Here is a 23400-nt window from a genome sequence, read left to right on the forward strand (position 1 = left end):
GTGTGTGTGTGTGTGTGTGTGTGTGTGTGTGTTTGTTGGAACTTGGGACAGTGTGTGTTTAAGGCAAACTCTGTGTGGACACGGGGAGTGTGAGAAGCTGAGTGTTTTGACAGCTTTAGAACAGTTCCAGTACAGTGCTGCAGCAGGGGGTGAGTGGGCCTGTTGGATATTCGGGTGAGCAGTAGGGGTGAGAATAGGGTCAGTGGAGGAGCGGACAGGAGGGGATGAGATGAGGGCAAGAATTTCCTTCCATAATGCTCCACGGCCATTAAAATGATACTTGATATCCATTTCTTTTTTATTAAGTAAACTTATGATAGCATCTGAAATGGATCCATCTGAGCACAAATTCCCTTGCGCCACAGTTTAAACAAAAGGAGAATGTTACTGAAGCACCGACATTTTGCAAATGCGTCATTACTGATTGTAAAATGAGGCCATTTCTAAATGTGTGATAAAAAAGCAAAGACATTTTCAAATGTGAAATTAAAACTGCAAAAGCTAGCCGAACGGTAGTGTAAATAAGTGTTAGTTAACATTTTGAAGGCAAAGATTAAGTCGTGAGAACCAGATTGTGATCATAGTCCGTATACAAAGATGGACCAACCCTCTGGGATGTCGCCCACAAGTTTCCTGCAGGGTGGTTTTGAAGGTCAGCGTGGTGGCTCAAGACATTGCCATCAGAGCAGTGCCAGACTTCACTCAACTCTTTCGCAAATCTAAACATGAGCAAAGAGGTGGAGCATGAGTGGAGCTGAGGTCGGCCATTGGACATTCATGTGATGGCGCCACCTTTAATTTAAAGCAAAAACTTAATAGATTCTTCATAATTATAAGCCCTCATGCAATTTAAATATGTAAATTATATTAAAATTTTTACTCTGTACAGTTGTCATGAATGGGCAGTTAACTTCAGAGACCAAAACCATTTTTTTAATACAGGGCTGTAAACATGTTTATTTCTGCTGTAAAGTTGGATATTTTACCATGTGAGTCCATAGAGATTGACTGGCTTTTGGAGTGAGTCCCAGGTGGCTATTTGAGGAACTGCAGTTTTTGGCATTAAGGTGTTTGCACAGTTTTCCTGCTCTGTCAGATCCTACTTGGTTGCTATAACGCATGTGCATTTGTGCAGGCTATTGAGCTAAAAAAAAAAAACAAAAAAAAAAACACTTGATATTCCTAGCAAATGTTTGAAGAGAAACCTTCAAACATATTATGAATGTACCTGCAGTTAAATAAAAGAAATATTGCACTTGAACATTACAGAACTTAAGCAAAAGGATTTTGTCAAAATGAATCATTCTAAAAGGGCCAATCCTTTGATGAACCCAAGGAACACTGGATGGCACTGAATATACTGCACACAAAAGTGAGTATTTGTCCCAGCACCAAGACACTCCTTGTTGAAGTAGTTATGCCAAAGAATGATCTCAGCTCATTCTCCCAACTTTAATCTCACCAAAGTGTAAAAGCTATGGGAGTAGACTTCCCACACAGTTAATAAAAGAGCGATAAAGCTCGTAAACAAAGCACAGTCCTTTTCGTACTACTGTAGCTGAAAAGGCCAGACATCACCTCAGACGGTGCTACTTGAGAGTTCTCTCACAAGTACACCTCTCCAACAAAGGGGCTGCCTCTCACCATTTCTAAGCCCTCCCAGTGCCAGTGGTGTTGAACCCCTGCTTTCTCCAACTGCATTCCAGCCCATCTTTCATGCTGTTTCATTTGGGCCATGCCAGCCGGGTCAGGGGGCAGTATTTTCTCAGGGTTTCAGGACAACAGTGGACAAGTAGATATAAAACAGACACCCCCACAAGCTGTGCATTGGAGTCCTGTTTGGTTCATTTTGGTGTTTGTGCTATTTTTATGTTGGGCAAGAAACTACATAAAAGCAGGGATGCTGTGATAGTAGCACAGAGGTCAAGTGATAGATTTATGGTTTGCTATGGCATAATAATGCTTCATTAACTCCCTATAAGCACACAGGTTGACATCAACAGCTAATCCACACTAGGACCCGTCACAAAGACGTAACCTATTGTTGCAGTGACCTTCAGCGACAGCACTGAATTAATGTAGCAGTGAGACTTGATTCCTCCTTTGTTTCAGAGAGATCAGTACCAAATTCTACCAGTAGATGTCTGTCTTCAGTCTTGCACAGTCATGAGAGAAAGTTAGTAGACAGACTGTCTAGGATCCCCACATGGCCAAACACTGCAGAATGTCCCATGTGAATTGTTAGATAAAATGTAGTCTAATAGAAATCCCACATTCACCTCTTATCTGGAGCTGCAGGCGAGGCTGCAATGAGTGACAGATGGACTCAAAAGAACGTCCCTGTCTTAAAAACATGTATGGCTAGAGCCATTAGAGTTTAAATTAAACATAGTTCTGCTGGCAGAAGAGTGGGGTATTTTTTTTTTTTTTTGCCTCTTGGCGACATGGCAGCATTTTTCTTCTTTGGTACAGCTTAACATTCCAGAAATGAATTCCCAGACATTGCGATCTTGGAAAAATATGAGGGCAAAAGGCTGGGTATTTTCCACGATCCAGTCCACGATGTACTGTTTCTGTGCTCCTCTATTGGCTTTAGAAGCAAAACAGTTGCTATGTGGTAGTTGCTATGCCTGAACACCCAGAATAACCATAGAAGAAAAATTCTCTCCATTGCCCATGAGTAATAACAACACTATTGCATAATTTAACTGGATTTTTAGTTTTGATAGACGATGATTTACTTGTATAAGCAAGGATTAAAAGGAAAACAGGGCTCAATCGGCAGATATTTATACACTAGCACATTGTGTATTAGATTTTGATTTGATTCACTTTTGTATTTTTTTGTAAATATGCACTATCCTTTGTCTCTGACAGATAATATTCTAGCGAGAGCGTCTAAAGCCAGCACAAAGCTGGATGTAAGTGTCTACCAATTAAAGGCAGCATGCTTTGTGGGATGGTTTGAGTTAACAGGATGGAAAGCGCACAGTTTCAGGGCGGGGATACTATCAGTTTTGCAGGATATGATTGGCTCCTGTGTTGTAATCTCTGAGGAGACATTAAAATGCTCCTCTTCAGCTCCAAAATCCGACACCCAAAGGCTTAAATTTAGCTCATTTGCTTTGTTTAGCTGCTTATGTAAGATTTTATTGTTGTCAAAGAAAGCCATTTGATTACTGCGCTTAAAGAAAAGAGGAATATAAAACAGCAAAAGTACAAATCTAATAGGAAATGCTGATGGGAGTGTTTGAATTAGATGTTTTACTTCATGCACAGCCAAAATACTCAATAAAATCACTTTTATTCATCATTCATTTATTCAGTGTTCTCAAGCTTTCTCCCAAATGTGTCACGGCCATGCATCCGTGGTAGCAATTAGAGAGAATATGGCCCAAGAGAGTCCCACTAGTCGAAGTGTCACTTTTCGTACAGACCCTGAACGCAGCACAAGAGGAGTTGGGCGACTTGTGTCGTGACGCGCAGTCGTGGAGGCGTGCCTCTGATGAAATCAGCTGGGGAAACAACAACAGAAAAGGGGGTGGCGAGACTAGAAAAATCTTCCGGCCAGTTATGTTTAGATTTCATTTGAAAAAGTGTCCGTTCAAGAACAAAACCGAGTCACATCGAGTCTGCAGCGGCGAGTCAGTACTTGTTGAGTTGTGCGAGACGCTGGATTAAGGAGGCGGCGAGGGGAAGTCAGAGGAGGAGGATGTGACAGGGCAGAGGTCCTGTCCGCAGTTGGATCTGCTCTTTGACAAACAACGGGAAAACACCGCGATCACCTCTCCGTCCTCCGTGCATCTCTGTCCGGTTTGAGTGACCGGCTGAACCACCAGCTGAGTGGCATGTGGGTCAATTCCGGAACCGTCGGAAGGTAGGGACCCCTCCTGCAGGCATACTGGGTCACATGCTCGTCTATTGTGCACAAAGCAATCCACACACCGCCTGTCATATTATTTACTCTAGAGATTCTGAAATCACCAGCGGTTGTATTTTGTCCATATCTGTTGATTTTATTGTTTAAACCTCCTCTTAGATCTCGTTCATGTCTCTGTGATACTCCCAGCGCTTCCTTTCATTTTAAACGTATTAGATGACTGTTGTCATGCAAGTGATGCCACAATGACCGATTATTGTTATATCTGAAATCCCACACGTGCTGCACGGACTGTTTTACAAGAGCATTTGGATTCAGTGTTGGAGTGCAGCGGATGGGCTTGGCACATTACGCAAGACTTATCAGCGCATCATTTGGGATGTAGGCTGGCATGCACCTGCCTTTTATATCATGGATGTATGAAAGGTGTCTTAGCACCGCGATCGGTGTCCCGTGTGTCGTCCCTTTTTTTATCCTCCCAGACCGATTGACAAAACAATAGATTGCCCGGTTTGTTGAATCAGTTTCCAAAAAAAAAAAATTAAAAAAAATATGAATGAGCCAGGTGGTTATGAATGGCTGCGGGGAGAGGGAGCGCACGAGGTTCTTTTCATTGATGAGTGTAGTGATCTGACAACACAGTATTTACTGGAGGAGCGTGCACGTTGTAACTGTGACAGAAGATAAGGGGCAAAATCTTTTAGGAGTGCAGGCACACACACACGGACACACACACACACACCCATACAGACAAAGATACACACACACACACACACACACACACACACACTGTAATGCTGATCCTGTCGATGTGACGTCATCAGAGGGATTGTGTTACGCAGGTAGCTGCGTGGCTGATGAAGAAGCCTCTCACTTCTACCTGGAAATAAATAAATTATGCTCCACATGAGGAGTTTTTTTTTTCTTTCTCTCTCTGGCTCTCTCTCTCTATCTGACCAACTTATCAAGCCCAGTCATCAGCAATTAATCATATCTGCAGGATGCAGTTGCATAAACAATTTGGCACACACATATCATATTGTGCAATCCTTGTCTTTCGGCCAGTATACTTATTTTTTCCCTGAAAAGATGTCTATTAATGGCCACTATGTGATGGTGGCTGATCCGTCTGTGGAAACGCCAGCCGCATTACATTTTCTGTTCTATGCAACTGTTTTTTGAATACATCCTCGTCAAAATAATTCAAGATCCTGTCATTGTTGGCGCCACTGTAAGAGTAACATGCATTTTAGTTTGGTGTGTTTTGGCCAGTAAGACGTATTACAGCCACAATAGCTAACGAATCAAAGATCAGGGCTGTCATTATGTATACTGTCAGATGGATTTGGAACAGAGCTACTTATTGTCCTGATTAGGCAGTATGCCCAAAGCTTTGACTGTGTCAACAGCTTTGAGATAACATTGTGCAGCACTGACAAACCCAGATGGAAGAATGAGCCAGCATTATATGGCTGGCTTGAATGTTCTGACCCCTGTAACAGGCTGTAGTGAAAGATATACAAAGGTAATAGAGCTTGCAATTGTTTGTATTTTTAATGCCTTATGTGTTCTCACTGGCCTGAACAAAGTAGATTATAACATGGAAGGTAGAGCTTTGGTCAGAAAAGTATGTATTTTTAAATGTGTTGCTGCTGCTGCTGCTGGTTTGTATGCAAAATAGTCATGTTGAACAATTGTTTCACTTAAGATTGAAACAATGCAATTAGCAAATCACAAAAGGCTGCAATTTAGAACATATGTTATGCAGTGCATCTGATCCACTCCAACTGTTGTGTCAATGGTTTAACAAATTCAGTCACACTTTACCTGGTATTTTATGTGATAATGCTCCATCGCATGTTTTAAATATCTTACACAGTCAATATTGAACTGGTAGCAGTTAGATATTTCCCCCCAAATGCTTCAGACCTACTATATATTGTATAATAGTTTGATTGTTAGGGTCCAGGCTATTTTTGAGTTTTAAATTACAAGATTTCAATTCTAACCAAAATATACTTTGCATTATGTTTAACTGTTACATTCCCAGATGAGACATGCAGTCGGGAATATATTTTTTCAGACAAACTTAGTCCAACTCCTCATCCCTACAGTTGCTCTAATATCTGGGTCACTAAGTCCTTTGCTTTAATGTCACAATACTTACTTTGACACAATTTAGGAGAAAAAGCAAATAATGCTACATTTCAAAATGAGCGAATGATGATATAAAAAACCCAGAAACCTGTCAAATGAGGTAATGCATTATGTTACACATTTTATTTAACGTAAAACATTGGCATTGTATGATACTGTGAAACATTAAGCATCAAACAAGATTTTGCAGTCATGCAATCTGTGGCAAACATGAAGCTGTATTAACAAAAGAGGTGTTTTTATACGCTTTGTATGTAAACACAGCATTTTGTATGTGAAGGTAGGAATTTATAAAGACTGTTTTCCTCTTTAAAAGAAGACTTGCACTCTCAAAACAGAATCAAAGCAGTCACAGAATACTCTAATGATCATTGGGAAATGGCAGAGGAATTGCCAGCTCATCTGTTTGTTTTATCAGAAGAGACTTGAAAGGAAAATAATGAGAATGGGTGAGAAATAAGAGAGAGAAAGAGAGAAGGAAGAAAAGTGAATGACAGACATACTGGGAGACACTGTAGATAAAAATAACCTGCATTGGAGTGGATACTGAAAAGTATAAGGGTGTGAAGTAGAGATGAGATGGAGAGAAACAAGTTAAGACAGCAAGAGAGATGAAGTGAAAGAGTAGGTGGAAAATATGGATGGGGAGGAAGAGGAGGAGGGGGAGGAGGAGGAGGAGGAGGAGAAGGAGGAGGGAGACGGGGAGGGATGAAGGAAATGAGGGCATCAAGAGGAGTCTGTCTGTGTTTACAAAGCATTACTGCTACAGAGAGAGGAGAGCAGGGAAGCTCTCTCAAGCAGGCTGACATGCGGCTCTCACCCTCTCATTCATTAGGGTAGACGTGCTCATAACATCGTCTGCCACGGGCCGCGCATTAATACCAGTGCCATCTGCATTGGGTGAGGCAAGTACGTGCAGGCGTGCATGTGTGTGTATGCACGTCTGCGCCGTTGTGCATGAGTCTGAGGTCTACTGTCAGCCATCCAGGGAGCCGAGCAGAGGCTACAGACCAGGTTATGTAACCAGTCTGTGCCAGCTGTGCCTGTGGCAGTCAGTGTATCAAACATCCACATAACAGACACACACTTGTCTCCCTTAAACACTGTCACACACACATGAAAATCATGCACAGCTACAAATGAATCCATGTTTTCTTTCATGCATGTAGACTTTTGACTAAACAAAATTAGGACGCATTCAGGATTGCACAAGCACCCTGCCAACAAGTACACACAGACACTTTCACTATGCTGTGTTGTAGCTCTGTATGAGTGCTCAAGTGTTGTGTTAGTCCACGTATAAAGCGTGTAGTTATTGGGGTCATGTTGTTGCATGGCTGGAAGAAGTGAAGAAAGGTTCATCACGGCATCAGGTTGAACTCTTGCCCCGAGGAAGCGGAAGGCGGATTGGGGCTATGGATGGTTTTGGGATGAGCAGTTGCTGCCAGTGGATTGCTAAAGGTGTTACATAACAGGGAGAAGGAGACGAGGAGGGGGGAGGAGGAGGAGGAGCGAAATGGGTGTGGGAGGGCTGTTGGCTTAACACTGCTTCTTGATTGCCGTCCAGAAAAGTGTAAGGTCATAGCTAGATAGATGGCTGCTAATAAAAGGGACGGAAGGGAGCTTGACGCTGAATGTGAGAGTGGGGAGGGGAGGGTTTTAGTGATGAGAGGTTACTAAGAGACAATGAGTGACGATAAGTATGGAAAAACTGGGAGTACTATATTTATAGAATGAGTCCAGAATGGGGAAAGCGGTGAGGTCAGAAGGTGTAGGGGAAAAAAACAGACAGACCGAGACAGACAGAAAGGTAAATTATAGCAATTAGAAACGAACCAATGGGTGTGTGTAAGTTGAGTTAAAGATGACGGGAAATGTGCAATCTCCTTGTGAAAGCCGACCTGGCCTTAAAGCGAAGCCGTACTGAGGCGCTCACTCTTCACGTAATGCATGAGTTTGTTTGTCTGTCTGGCTCTCCTGTACCAAACACTCATATACACAAAACACCCACACCGAGTAAATCCATGACATTGCAGAGTAAACCAGAAGGGTCGTGTTTGTGTATTGAGTGGGTGTGTGAGTTCCTGTCACAGTGTTTCTATCGCTGTGATGTTGCCTACACCCCATCAATATGCCATTCTAAGAAATATATGCACACATGCAGCAAAACTGTTATCCCATTGTCTCCTTCGCGCATATTTTACCGTTGCATTCTGACAGCTCTTTGCCCTTGCAGACACCTGTGCTGCCTTGTTGGGAAGATGACACTGGCCGGCAGATGAAGTCTAGACGTCTGTGCACGGTTCACTATAGGTCGTTGGCTAAAAATGAAACCTGAGCTTTACAGCCTCTCTTTCCGCTGCTCTGAGCCGCACCGCTCTGCTCTCACGGTCTCCAGCGACCGCTCATCCTCCCGTCACGCAATTGGAAATAATTGCTGAAGTCAATGAAAGCTCGTGTAGTTTAAATATAAACCCGCGAGCAGGTGCGTATCCGTCAAGTGCAGCGGTGTCGGAGCAGACAATTGTGCCATGTGTGTTGACTGGTGCGTGACTTGACTCGCTTGGAGCCTGGTGAGGAGCCTCAGATGGAGAATGGTATCCGGGAGCTGGGCACTCTTGATCCCCCTGAGAAACTGTTCTCACCACCACCACCACCACCACCAACGCCGCCTTCTGGTTACATCACTGCTTGCATGGTTCTGTGCCTCATAGACTGGCCCTAAGCTCATTACCACACACACGCACCCTTACATGCATACTGACTTTCAGACTCCCATGGGTCAATAGTAAAGGATTTTAAGCCGTTTTCTACTCTCTCCCTTGTCTTTTTCTTTATCGTTCTGTCTTCGAGAATCGCACATTAGACAGTGGAGAGCGACATCAGCAGGAAAAGCAGTGATTTGTTCCCCTGGGCAGCCTTGGTTATTGCTGGTCTTGCCCTTTTGATCCCCATGGCATAACTGACTGACTCTAATGCTGGGTTGACAGTCCCGCTCTTTCTCTCTAAGACTAGTAATCCCCTCCCTTCCTTGTCTCTATTGCAATTCCTTTTACTTATCTACTGTGGCATTGGAAACGCTGGGAATTAACAGTAATACGCACCCGCTCCTCCTCTCCCTCTGTCTGTCAGTGCCTGCTCTCTGCTCATGTGTCCTTTGGTACATATTGTGGACATTACAGACCCACTTGTAGTATGTCACGATTCACACTTGGCCCTTCAGCCCTCTTTTCTTAATACAGCACTAAGTGGACTGCTGCTTTGGCAGCTGCCATGACTATTAGGCAGAAAGTTGTTAGATAACTGCAAGGTTGTGCCACTTTTTTATTGCTTCTTCTATCTCCCTCCTCTACCTGTGGTACGTGTCTCTAAAGGTGTCATAGTCAGACAGGTGGCAAGGGAAAAAGGGTATTTATAACTCTGAAAGTCATAGTTCTCTCCCTCTCTCTCTCTCTCTCTCTCTTCCATATGACCCATTCAGAGAACAGCTTCTTTAACAGACACTTTTCCTCAGCTCAGACAGACAAAGGTATGCTCTCTGTGCTGCACTTCCTGCCTGATGTGATTGGGACCCCTTCTGACAGGAAATCAGGAAACATGAAGAGGTTTTTTTTGTTGCTGTTGACAAAGAAGATCAGTGTCTTAAGTCTTGGAAAAAGAAAAGTTGCAGTGATATTATAGACAGAGTGAAGGTGTACGAATGCATGGAGAGCAGGTCACGGCTGAATAGCAGGGTGCACACATGGCTCATGTGTCTGATGAATAGATGCCATTTTTAGCCGCCGCTCTCTGTCACTGCTGGACTGAAGTGTTGCACTGGCATCCACGCCAATGGAATAACAAGCGAAGGCCTTTATGAATGTTTCAGATGCTCTATTTATGGGGCCTCGGGGTGGGTCTTTGAACGGGTTGCAATGACGAGCGGACTGATTGGCCGACTCCAGGTCTAACCGTGTGTAGCGGGATGCTGGTGCTGGAGGTGGTTTTTGCAGTGGAGCAGATTCTTCCAGGAATGTTTTTAAATGGGTATTAACATGTGTTTTGACATGTCAGAAATGTTTGTAAGCAGTTTACGGAAAGGGGATTTCAGTAAGCTTTTTACAGTAATGTTTGGTTTTAAAAAGAGGAAGTCAGTTGAGCTGTACATAACCAACTCCGTCTTGTGCTAAGTCGGGATCTGACAGGTGGTTAAACATGCGACCACATTATTTTAGTTTCTTCCCCTCTGTGCAAATTTATAGTAAACATATTTAACAGTGTGGTGATGCATGAATGACTTAAAATACTGTGTGACTTCATGAGGGATTTGGTGTTTTTTTTTAAAGTGCCTGGGTAGATGTTTGATCCTGTTATACTGGGTTTCTCTGGAGTGAAGTTGGTCCCAGTGCATCAAAAGGGTAGCAGACGGGGTAAGACGGACAAGGGCAGACAGGGACAGTGAACTCAAGCGAAGACTTTCTCTTTTTGTCTCTCCATCTTTCTGTCTCTCTCACTCTGTGCTGTTACAGAAATAGCTCTGCGGTCCCTCTATTCCTCAGCCTGTGAACCATGTGTTCTGTTGAGGGGTTTGGCAGAAGCCTCTGTACACTGGGCAGTACAGCTATGGGGGCTTAGAGCCTTAACAAAGCTTCCCTCGGCTGGACTTGGGGTTGGGGGGGTAGTGAGTTAGAAGCTACTGTGCCAGTTGCTTTCATTGTCAAAATGCAGTGTCATTCCTCCTGGGATGCTTTATCAAATGTGATGTTAATTTTCCATGAATACTGAATTAACCTCTTTTCTTTCTTTCTCCCCCCCCCCGACCCCTTATATTCTCCAGGGCCCTCTCCATGGATATAGACACAGACTATGAGCGGCCCAATGTGGAAACCATTAAATGTGTGGTGGTAGGGGATAATGCAGTAGGCAAGACCAGGCTAATCTGTGCCCGGGCCTGCAATGCCACCCTCACACAGTATCAGCTGCTTGCCACCCACGTGCCAACCGTCTGGGCCATCGACCAGTACCGTGTATGCCAGGAGGTGGGCACACACACACACACACACAAACGCACACACACACTGTGAAAAGAGCCACATATAGATAAACTCAGGTACACTTCTAGGCATGATTCTGAGATGAATTCTTTTCATTATCGATCAAAGCATCGGTAAAAACGTTTCATTTCAGGACTGCAAAAGCGTTTTAATGATATATTGATATTAAAAATGTTGACTGTGCCTGTTTGTTTTTGTTTCCCCCACTTTAGGCGAGTGATTGAATAATTCTTCAATTCCACTAAACCCCATAATGAAGTCGAGACCTTTTGACCTAAATGTGGGAATATGTCTGTGTTGCAGGTGTTAGAGAGATCTCGAGATGTAGTGGATGAGGTCAGCGTGTCCCTGAGGCTGTGGGACACATTCGGGGATCATCACAAAGACAGACGATTCGCCTATGGCAGGTGAGCAGAGGCATACACGCAGACACACACACACAAACACACAGCTTCAAGCAGTCTAGCAGCCAGAACTTAGCTACTGACCCAGTAACACAATTGCTGGCCGACCACAAGGTTAACTACCTTCCAACACATTCCATTTCCACAATTGGTGCAGCCAAGAGATTGTTTCGTCTTGGCTGTATGATTTTGTAAGGCGCTGACACAATTTTCCCTGTGCTAATATATCACCACATTCGTTGCGGTTTGGTTCAGGAGAACGTAACTTAGAGGGAGAACGTATCTACTCCGTCATGGCCACGGAAACATGCCCACGTAACGTTTACTTCCCAAACTTGTTGTTTGTGTAATCCAGCTGCCATGGTTTTATCTGATCTCTGCCCTCAAGCTGTTACACCCATCCTCCACCAGACATGATTGGATCATCGCTCTATCTTCTTACTCCCCATCCCTCTATCAAAGCTGCTTTATTGGCATGAAATGCAAAAGTACTCATTGCCAAAGCAAAATCAACAAATACCAATTCAGCTGACAGTGACCAAACCGGACCACATGGCATCAAAATAAACAATGAACACAGAAAAGGGTGGATACATGTCATACATCATTAAAGGGCTACTGTATTTACTTCAGTGTATTAATCCACACATTTATCTAAACACACTCACTTCATTTTCAGATTGTGCTTTGTTTTTCTTGTTTGCGGCACAATGCTGTTGTCACTAGTTTTTAAGCCTACTAATTATGATTACACATTTCCTCTCCATCTGTCTCTCCATTTGAATTGTTTTATTTAATCATTTAATCTATCTCTTACTTAGTCACTAGACATAACCAGGCACTAAGACTTCACAAACATCCCCACACACGTGCATGTACACATCACACTGTACAGTCTGGGAGCTCTCTCAAGGTTGGATGGAAACACTCTGTGTAACATGTCACCCTGTTCCTGTTTTGCAAAGTGCGTCTGCTGAGAATGTGCATTTACAGGTTGCTTGTAGCTCAATTTTTGGCTCAAATTTCCTCCACTCTGCCGTGTTCTCTCACTGTCTCAGTGTCTGTACATTTGCGCAGTGATCTCCTTTTGTTTGTTTGTGTTTTGCTGTGTGTGTGCGTGGCTGTCCGCATGTCCTGTATGCTTTGTCAGCCTGCAGTCAGCTGATAAAGACACAGTGCCAGCTCAGCTGTTTTCCTCCTGCTTGCCTCCCCAGCGTCACCAGCTGCAGGCATCAACCTCCCCTCCTACTCGTCCTCCTTCTCTTCTAGCTTTGTTTGTCCGTTCATTCATCTGGGTCATGCCTTCTCCTTCAACCTACCTCTCCTCTCCTTCACCTCACCTCCCCTTTCATAATCTCTCCACTTCCATCCTCTATGCCCTTGACACTTTCCTGCTCTTTCACCCTCTCCTCACCATCCTCCATAGTGCTGCCTGTTGTTGATATAAAAACTCAAAACATTACATTGTCAGACAATACCCAGACTGTCACATGCTGTGTTACAAGAGGAACGTTCTGGTTGGAAAAACAATCAGAGCCTCAAAATAGGGTAAGCTAAACTTAACCTGAGCCAACCTCTACTTGTATTTTAGTCAGCAGAATTTCATTTTCAAAAGGAGAGGAACATTCTGGTGTGGAAAACAATCACACCCTCGAAATAGGCTAAGCTAAACTTACCCGGAGCCAACCTCTGCTTGTGTTTTAGTCAGCAGAAACTCATTTTAAAAAGGTCTTATTTTGCCTTTTTAACAAAAAAAGCAAAACAATGTCATATTTCACTTGTAAGCATTGCTCTTACATAACTCTGAAAACAGTGTTGTGACAGACTTAATGACTGATGAGGGGTGTGATGCCAGGATGTGTGATTGCAGACAAATACATAGACCTGGATAAGACCCATTTATTTCTTCATGGCAACAGAAAATGTGATTATTCACAACGTATCTGCTGTGTTGTTGTGTCTCTTCTTATTTATTTGGCATTATCTGGCAACCGATGACCTTTGTAGTTTGTATCCACCACACACACACACACACACACACACACAGAAAGCACTAAACAACCAGTCACTGGTGGAGCTAATTATCATACATTAGTAATGGCAGTAAATTATTACTTTAGTACATTTGCCTCATCATGCAAACACTCACATTTTCTTGTTTAAATGTAGATTAAAACAAACCTGTATGACCTGGCTGACACTTTTCTTGTTCACGCTTTAAGGCTAATGCAGAGCTCCGTATTTAGAATGTTTGTTACACAATCTACATTGGGATTTCAGTGTCATAAAGATGACAGTATAACTTCTGCAGAAAGATAATGCAGACTCTCTTTCACAAAGCTGCACCCTCATAAATATATTGTATAAGTCAGATGAGACTGCTTCGAGTCATATGTAATATGATGTCGCTCGTGTGTTGATGTAGAGTGGAATAGTCTAGAAGGTAAACTGTAGCAGCAACGTCAGGGTTGTAAAAATGAAAGTATAACTTAAGCAGTGGAACCACGGGAGCAAAGGCACGTACACATAACATGACCTCAAAGAGACTAAGCCTTGGTAATGATCCTTTGACAAAGTGCTAATGGGAATTCTTGTGTGTGTGTGGGTGTGTAAGCTCTGATGTAATGCTTTGGTATTGTATATTATGTGCTTTGGAGAAGGAGCTTTTCAGAGATTACATTATTGAAAGTAAAGAGGACTATGGAACCCATGTCTGCACTGCAAAAAAATGTCCCAGCTGATGTACTGTAGTTTGTATGTATTTCAACTTGTCACTCTGTTGCATTTGAGAGGACATCAGGTTTGCTGCCACTATGTATTAATGCAAGTTAAGTTGATTGTAAAACCTCTTTGGGGATGTTTCCGATTGTAGGGTTTTCAAACACCTTCAAATTCAAATGTTTACAGTGCAGCTTTTATCTGCTCAGTGAATAGTCCATATTCTCTGTAACAAGTATTTTGCCCAAGGGAAAGAGACATGTTTAAGTGGCGAGCAATGCTGCTCTCAAGAATTGGCTTACCTTCCACCTTTTAATCAATACTGCCTGCAGAAAAAATACCTAAAACTGGAAAATACATTTGAAAGAATTGTCTTCAAGCTGTCAATGATGATTAATGTTGCACACAAATTACATAAGCCTTAGTAGTGTTGTTTTGCCGGGTTCATATGCCCTGTGTGGTTTCATTATTGTAAGAAGTAGATCATTTAGGAATTTTTTTGCCCCGTCAGCATTGCGCTGTTACTGAATGATCCATCTCACTGACAACAAAGCTTGATCAAACATTACCTAGAAACGGAGACACATGTACCAGCATGCCACAGAAATATCAGCACCAGAATACAGCTGTACATGCCGCTGTATGCTTGCTCAAACATATCAGTTGAGAAAATGAATTTGTGTATGTGTGTATTCTGATCTATTCTTAGCCTTCTCTTTGTGGTCCATGTAGCCTTGAAGGGCTTAGGGAGATTTACGTAAGAGAGACAGAGAGAGAGAGAGAGAGAGAGACAGAGAGAGAGAGAGAGAGACGGGCCACACAAATCACCAGCCCAGAGGCCCAGACTCATAAACACATACATGCACACATGCAGACCCACCCACCCATACACTTGTGACCCCACCTCATGGCTTTCTCGCTGCCACTGTCCATGCTCCCACAATGCCTTGCAGCAGCCGAACAAGCTTCTTCCATATACACATCGCGCATGTTTTAACATAAACTGACAAGATGCTCAGTGAGTCAGCTCTGACCCTTTTTATTTCTCTTTTCCGTCCCCATCGCTCCATCAAGGACCCCATGTCTTCTTATGACTGACATCTCCTGCTCATGCTACAACAAATCTGCTCTCCTCTGACTCTTTCTATCTTTCCTGTGATCTGTTATTCTGTGAAATGACAAGTTTTTCCCCTCTCCCTCCTTTCTCGGTAGGTCTGACGTAGTGGTGCTTTGCTTCTCTCTGGCTAATCCCAATTCCCTGCGCCACGTCCGCACCATGTGGTTCCCGGAGATCAAGCACTTCTGTCCCCGAACACCCATCATCCTGGTTGGCTGCCAGCTGGATCTGCGCTATGCTGACCTGGATGCAGTTAACCGTGCACGGCGACCACTAGCCAAGTAAGAGGCCTTCTTCATCAGGCATTAACCGACAATTTTAGACAGGATCTGCACCAATATAGCTTCAGTGAGGACTGCATGTAGGTCTGGCCCAGTTTATCAGTAGCAGCAGTAGCATACTAGTAACTGAATCACCGCAGATGACACACTGATTATTTTCCTGGATCATTAATTTAATATTGTGAAGTAAAGCCAGTGAGGTGTTTTGAGTCAGGCTTTGCTGTTTTGCATGTCATCAGCTCACTGTCTTCTTAATAGTCATGTCAGCTGTTGCATAATATGAAAAAGTGCAGCTACCGGTAGCTAAACATAATAATGAGATGAACAATGTTGTCTTACTCTGCATGAATTCCAAGTATTGCTGACATGCTCCTATTGTTGTGCTTGCACTACGTTCCTTATTTTCACATCATTATCTCTTTCTGAACCACAGACCCATCAAACCTACAGATATTCTTCCTCCAGAGAGAGGCCACGAGGTGGCAAAAGAACTTGGCATTCCCTACTACGAGACTAGCATTGTTGCCCAGTTTGGAGTCAAAGATGTTTTTGACAACGCCATCCGTGCTGCCCTAATCTCACGTCGACACCTGCAGTTCTGGAAATCTCACCTGAAGAAAGTCCAGAGGCCCCTTCTCCAGGCGCCTTTCCTGCCTCCTCGCCCACCACGCCCCATAGTGGGCATCCCAGACCCCCCTCTCACAGATGGAGAGGGCCCTGACTCCCTTTTCTGTCAACCTCTGTGCGCAGATGTCCTTTTCCTTCTGCAGGGCGGCACTACTCGTGTCTTTGCGCACAAAGTCTATCTGGCTACGTCCTGCTCTAAGTTCTACGACCTCTTCACCCTTGATCTCGGTGGATCGTGTGTGGGGCCACGGGGGGAGGAACTAGAGAGCAAGGAAAACTTGGAGAGTGGGGAGGAAGATGAGCAGAGCAGGAGAGGAGCCAAGGAGCAAGCCGGGCGCACCAAGAGCCTGGACATTGACAAAGACGGGGTTGACGGAGGAGTGCGAGGCTTGAACCGACCCCAGCTGCTCCAGCAGGGCTCTTTGAGGACTTCCCAGAGTGATAATGCACTCCCCTCTCGAGCCCAGTACTCCCTGGGAGCGCTAGGGACTGGTCGAGCACTTTCTGGATGGGGAAGGGGGTTCCTGAGTGTGTGTCTGGAGCACGTTGATGACCCCATGACTGGACGACCACGACTCATGACTGTGGTAGCCATGGATGCGCTTATACAGGAGGAACCATTCAAGGTGAAAACAAAAATACTATCAAAGTATATTTTTACATCATAATTTTGTTGATGTTAATATTATAAATGTTGTGCACCATTACTGCGGGGTACAGCCTTAGCGATGATCGAAAAAGTTTTCCAAATGTCCTCCAAAACTGTATATTTGACTTCTCAATTTGCTCTGGTTTTAGGCGGTGCTTCAGTACCTATACACAGGCAGTCTGGATGAGGGCCGAGGCGATCTGATGCAGGTGGCCACCATCGCGGAGCTACTGGAGGTGTTTGACCTGCGCATGATGGTGGCCAATGTTCTGAACAGAGAAAGCTTCATGAACCAGGAGATCACCAAGGCTTTTCATGTCCGCAGAGCCAACCGCATCAAGGAGTGTCTCAACAAAGGGACATTTGCTGGTAAACCACTGTGCCAACCATTCAGTGCTTCAGTACTTTCAGTAACATCTGTGTCATTGCAGATGTTTTCCATGTTAGCATCAGTAGGTGTTTTGTGTGTCTCTTTATAAATGTGTGCATGTGTATGGGTGTATGTGAAAATGGGAATAGTTTAGGATTGTGAGAGGTTTGCGAGGAGAAAGTGTAACAAAGACAGGAAAGATTTTGCTAATTCTCAGCACTCTCTTTCAGTCTGTGATAATGTACACTTAGTGTACATTTGATCATGTATTTGCCGTCGAATAATTGCAATGAAATATGCATTTTGTTCTCTTGTGGTTTCTCTGTTCTCTGACGTCCTTCAAAGTCATCAAGTGACTTGATGACTGCCTGTTGTTTCAGTGTGCTTGGTTGTTGTGTGTTCGCTCTTATGTGCTAACCGCGTCTTGTGTTTGTGTGGTGTTGTCTGTCCCCCTAAGCTGTTGTGTATGCACGTTGTCACAGCATTTGCAGCCAGTACCAGACATCTGCTGCCTCTGAACAACACCTATCTCACATTCACTTTTTTCTCCACTTTCTCTGTTGTCTTTGTGATTCTAATGACTAGAATTTCTATTTTAAATCTATTAAGTGAGTTTTGATTGATAAATGAAACAATCTGAAAAATCACATGAGGTCACATTAAACATTTATAAAATCCTTTGCCTTCACATGTAGCCCTTATAAATATAATTGTACTAACATAGTTACTTTCTTTACCAGAGCTCTAGTTCACACAGGATTTGCTCCGTGACCTACTACCCTGCATCTTCTCTTCTTCCCTAACTCTGTGTCAAAAGCTGTTCTGTCCTCCTGTCAATTTATCTCTCTGTCTGTCTACCTGTGTCTATGTCTCTGTGTGTGTCTGTCTGGCCTTCTGTCTGCCTGTGTGTGTGTGTCTGGATGTCTACCTTGTCTGTCTTTCCCCCTTTGTAGCTTGGGCTTCTGTGGCATTCCACGAGATGAACGCTCTTTTCCCACCCCGGTTTTAGATGTGGTGTTTCGACTGGATGATGGCTGCCTCCCGGCCCACAAGCCCCTGCTCATCTCCAGCTGCGACTGGATGGCGGCCATGTTCCGTGGCTCTTTCATGGAAAGTTACATTGAGGAGGTGAGTTCAGACATACCGTAAAGGGCCTGAGGATGGAGTTACCTTTAAGTTTTGAGAAGGGATTGAGTTCCTGCATCCTAAATACTGGGAAATTCACGACAGAAAACTCAGGGCAACATGATCACACACACACACTTGTATTCAGCATGTAACAGCAGCACCTGATAAAAGATGGAAAAAAATGGGATAAAGGTATATGAGCTACTTGGATAAGGGTTATTACCATAGACATTCCTTCAGTGATAATGCGCAGAAACTTACACTGTGTGCTCTAGTATGTGAATGTTAGTCCTTTTATCAGATTGACCTACAAACCTTTGTTTCACTTGCTGATGTGGCTGACGCTCTGCAGGTACCAAACCGCCGCCTTGCACACATACGAGCACGTACAGAACGCAATTGTGTACGAATTCACTTACACAGTGCATGCAACCACACACATTCACCTCCTGAAGACTTACTGAAACTATAACCAGACCACCAAGTCTGAAAACTGCAGTGCAGAACTTTTGGATGCATCTTCTGGCAGTGAAAGTAATTACTCAAACCTGACTTTTTGCTCCTTGTTACTGTTGTCACGACCTGATATGCAGCCCCAGCTATACTCAGTTCCGTCTCCACCACTGTGATCACTGTGTGTGGCAAACCAGTCATTGCTAGTTAGTGTAAAACACTCCTGCTGGTGCGCCAACGTGGAAATGTTGCCTCAGAAACCAGATTTGAAGCTCTGGTGTGCAGTGAAATACAGGGAGATTTACCTGGCACTCATTGGCTTTGTCAACATTGTGCAAACTCATTTGACAAAGGCCTAGAAGTCACACAGGGTCACATAAAGATATTTGTACAAACACACACACAACTCAGAGTATGGCGATTTCAGTTCTCTGTATGTTGTACATATGGCAAAACTGACAATAAAGCTAACTTGACTTGACACTCACATTCACACTTCCTGACTTTGACTTCCTGTTGCTTGAGGTCATGCGGCTTGCAGTGCCAGGTCATGATGCAAACCACAGAGTGTTGGTTTTATGTCAAACGACACATTGTTCCTCATTTCGAATTGGTGGTTTGCTACCATATCAGCCTTTGAGATATTTCTTTTTGCATTAAAGTATTACATTTTTTGGTTTATTAAAGACAGCCTCTTGTTCAAACATAGCCAGATTTGTGAGAGGTCTCAAGTCTGTGACAGCAGAGAGAGGATGTTGTACTAACCCATCTCAATAGTTTAAGGAAGTCCAGAAGAGTCCCTTTTCGAGGTCAGCATTTCCCGAGCGACGGGTTTGGTTACTTCAGATGAGCGCTAACCTAAGGCTCAGCTTCTGCTGGCTCAGTAGTCTACTGGGTGCAGAGCATGTGCTCTTGACCTGACCTAACCAGAGAGGAAGTTAAAGTCTGTCTTTAAGATGATGCTCCTGACTATGTTGCAGAACTAGATCCCATAGGGTATGGTTACGATCAAGGTCGGCAGGTTTAGGTTACTAATTCCCTCAGAAGGACAGAGAGTAATCCTTAGAATACAACAGAGAGACAGACGACGGAAAACATGTTGTACGTTCAGTTTAGGTATAAAGCTCAGAGTTATGGTGGGAATATTAGAAAAAACATGTACAACTGTTAAAGAAAAACACTGTTCTTGTGTTTCCATGTGGATAGCCTGTGTTTTATTTGAGAACACACCACATGAGTGAGTGTGCAAAAAGCCATTGCAGCTGATAGTAAAAGCAGGACATCAGCATTAACTGAGGGGTGTCTGTTGTCTGTTGGTGTCTATGGTTACTCTAAACAGTTTATGTGGTGACTATCATGAGATTGTTTATAGGACGAATCTTGCAGAACACAGAAAGCAGGTGTCTGGAGACAAAGACTGAAACCCTGACCACACCAATAAACCGTCACCAACAGTGTTTATTTTCATATAAATGTATTTGCATTTGTATGTTACAGGAAAGCGTTTTACTGCTAATTTGCGAACACGATATCTCAGCAGCAAGCTGCAGCTACCAGGTTGTTTGCTTATATGCTTTCCTAAGCCAGACAAAAAAGAATACCATAAAGTGTTTCTAATGTACAGAGTGTATTTTCAGATTGACTGATTATATCTTTATGGATAAATGCTACTTCAGTGTCATTAGAGGAGAGTAAAAATGCCCGCTAAAACACCAAACCACACTAAAACACTGATCTTTAAATAGAAGCAGGACTTTCAGAGCATGACGCACTAACAAAATTGCTCAAACTGGACACAGCAGATGGTCTCATTCTAGTAAGTTTCACTAAGAGAATCAATACGAAGGAGACAAAAGAGATGTTGATTGTGGAGATTTGCAAAAAAAAAGAAAATGTAATGATGACAAGATAGAATTCGGTAAATCAGGGAATAATTAGATTTTTTTTCCAGGGGGATATACACTGCACAATCGATACTTGTTTTAATTTCATAACAAAATACTTCTGAATGTTAACCAATCAACTGCCCACCTCTCCCTACTTTTACTCATTCTCACATTTTATTCAGGAGAATATTTGTAGACTTGTGCTTTTTTCATATATCATACTGCAACTGTTCTGTTGAATTTTCAAGGGAGGTTTTAGAGGAACATATTCTTTATCCACTTCATAAAAATTCAAAGAACCTGTAACTATGGAACTGTGAGAGTAGCATCATCAGCCAATGCCGTGTTGTTTTCATGCTCATGCCACCCTTCCCTCTCGCTATTTTTATGCTCACACATTTCAGCGTTCATGCTGTTGTGTGAAAGCGGGGATATTCTAATTTTGTGCAGAACAGAGTTAAGTTGTGTATTAGAAACTGATTTATTATCATTATTATTAGCCGCATTACAGACAAGTCGTACACTAAGCATGTTTTTTTTCTTCGTGACCCATCAGTCGCAGTTAAAGAGGTTCTACCTTTTGTGTAGCAGACAAAAACCATGAGTCAAAAGACACCTCCTGTGGTTTGCTCTCTGTGTGGGCAGTTCTACAAACTGACCGCTGAGTGTGTCATGGTATACTCCCGGATTACTTACTGGTTGTGTGTCTGTGGTTTTTTCCTTCAGCATGTGCATCCGAGTGAAGAGTTACATGCTGAGGAGCCTACTTTATTAAATGTGAAAGCCTGTTAAGCGTTTGTCTTACTTGCTAAAAACAGAGGCCATACTAACATCAATCAGAGGTCTAATCTGCAGATTTTGTTTTTTTCTTGTGCTTGTTTTTCTGCCGATTGCATATAGATTCTAAATCTCAGTTCCCTTGGGTTGAGGTTTTTTAAGCACTTAGGCGACCGATAACTTTTAGTCACCGCGGCTGCCTTTTAAACAGATTGCATCATTGTTTTTCACTCTGAGCCTAAACTTTGTGGGTTTGCAGTTACACTAAGCTTGCGCTAAGCTCATAATTGACCATTAGTGTGTCAGCAAAAGAACACCTGTCAATACAGTTGATGGGTCTTATCCAGAAGTGTCCTGTTCCTATGAATGTGTCCACTCATTAATGCTTCCTGGCCCCAGCTGGGGCTTTAAGCTCCAGAGACCACCCTTGTCTCTGCGTTGTGTCTTTTTTATCATAACGAGAGATCGCGCCAAGCTGACATTCTCCTAATTGGTTATGTGAGTGAAGGTTGAAGAGTGTCCCAGTGGGTAGACTCAGAGAGCTCCTGGAGGGGTCGGGTCATCAGTCCCATAATCATTTTCCTTCCCTCCAATATTTCCGTGGCTTAGAATACATTACCTGCCGTTGGGTCGGTATTGGTCTGATGTACAGTAATGAAACTGCTAAAAAGGTGTTTTTCAGTTGTATATTTATTTATTTAACTACCCAAAGTGAGATGGCAGGCCACACTGAGAAGCAGCATGATCGTTGTCTTTGGTATAACTCAAGTCTAATCAATGGTTTGACAGCATATAGGTCATTACAGGTGAATGTTTTCTGATAAGAGAGGTTGCTTTGGCACTTTAGCTCTGCTATTAAACATTGCCCTTATGTTTCTTGCATTGTTTTCAACTTAATTTTAATCCATGTTTAACTTTGCAAATGTGAAACCCAGTCATCTCCATGTCGTGTCAGATGCACTGTGCAGTCTGTCTCTTTGGGGAGGGCTGATACAGCAGATCTGCATGTAGCAGGGTGGAGGTCTTTTGCATTAGCCACATAGCTCGCATCACTAGCCCTCAGACAGCGCTTTCATCTGAGCTGAGATCAAGGGATTGTAGCTCTGACAGTATGTCCGCTGCCCTTTGCCGCCAAAAATCTGCAGCAATGCCTTCATTGGTTTTACTGTCTTATTGGATCCTACCAATTTGTACCCATTACAGTTCATATGCATAGGAAGTTTCCAACATATTATTTTGTGTCTTTGACCCAAAAGTGCAGCAGAGGATACACATATGCAATGTTTACTGTGATAAAGTCAGTTAACACATTCGCTAAATATGAATACCTACTTGTATGTCCATTCAGTTTCTTCATTGATGCTATTTCTCACGTGTTTTCTGCCCTGGTCTTTTCCTAGGTATCCATTCCTAACACCAGTGCAGCATGTATGCGTGGGGTGCTGGAGTTCCTGTACTGCGGTCTGCTGACACCCTGTCCTGGGTTGGAGCCCATGGAGCTAATTATTCTGGCCAACCGTCTCTGTTTGCCACGCCTTGTCGCCCTCACCGGTAATGACTCTCTCTGCAGTATAGGAAGCGTTGCGGAGAGAAATGTCGTCTCACTTGAATATCTTGTACTGTCTAAATGTGGCAGAACGTGGCTTGTGATATTTTATTGGTGACTCAGCCAAAGATTATAGTACTAGATAGTTTTGTTTGATGCAGACTGACAGACTAATTTATGCCTGGGAGATAAAAATGTGAGCCCATGTCAGTGGTGCATGCAAACAGTAAATACTGACATGATTATCTACATTTTGTGCATCTACAGAACAGCATGCTGTGGATGAGCTTCTCCAGTTGGCAGTGAAAGGAGTTGACATTGATGGACAGGTGTTGGCTTACCTTGAGCTTGCACAGGTCTGTCCTTATCTTTGT

General features: G+C 43.3%; 1 protein-coding gene across 4 annotated transcripts in view; it reads left to right on the forward strand.

Moving 5' to 3' along the window:
• rhobtb4 (Rho related BTB domain containing 4) overlaps positions 1–23400 on the forward strand; it is a 55407-nt gene that overhangs the window by 25808 nt on the left and 6199 nt on the right. For 3 of the 4 annotated variants that reach the window (XM_008288793.1, XM_008288785.1, XM_008288777.1), the window contains 8 exons: positions 10854–11055; positions 11374–11477; positions 15405–15590; positions 16024–16843; positions 17016–17235; positions 18246–18364; positions 22881–23031; positions 23294–23382. In XM_008288793.1, coding sequence (XP_008287015.1) covers positions 10864–11055; positions 11374–11477; positions 15405–15590; positions 16024–16843; positions 17016–17235; positions 18246–18364; positions 22881–23031; positions 23294–23382 — 1881 coding nt within the window. In that variant the 5' untranslated portion in view covers positions 10854–10863. Of the gene's footprint in view, positions 1–2997; positions 3878–10853; positions 11056–11373; positions 11478–15404; positions 15591–16023; positions 16844–17015; positions 17236–18245; positions 18365–22880; positions 23032–23293; positions 23383–23400 lie in introns of those variants that run through there. The other variant, XM_008288770.1, reaches the window with a different exon arrangement.

The sequence above is a fragment of the Stegastes partitus genome, unplaced genomic scaffold (genome assembly GCF_000690725.1).
Source record: "Stegastes partitus isolate 25-593 unplaced genomic scaffold, Stegastes_partitus-1.0.2 Scaffold13, whole genome shotgun sequence".
Lineage (NCBI taxonomy): Eukaryota > Metazoa > Chordata > Actinopteri > Pomacentridae > Stegastes > Stegastes partitus.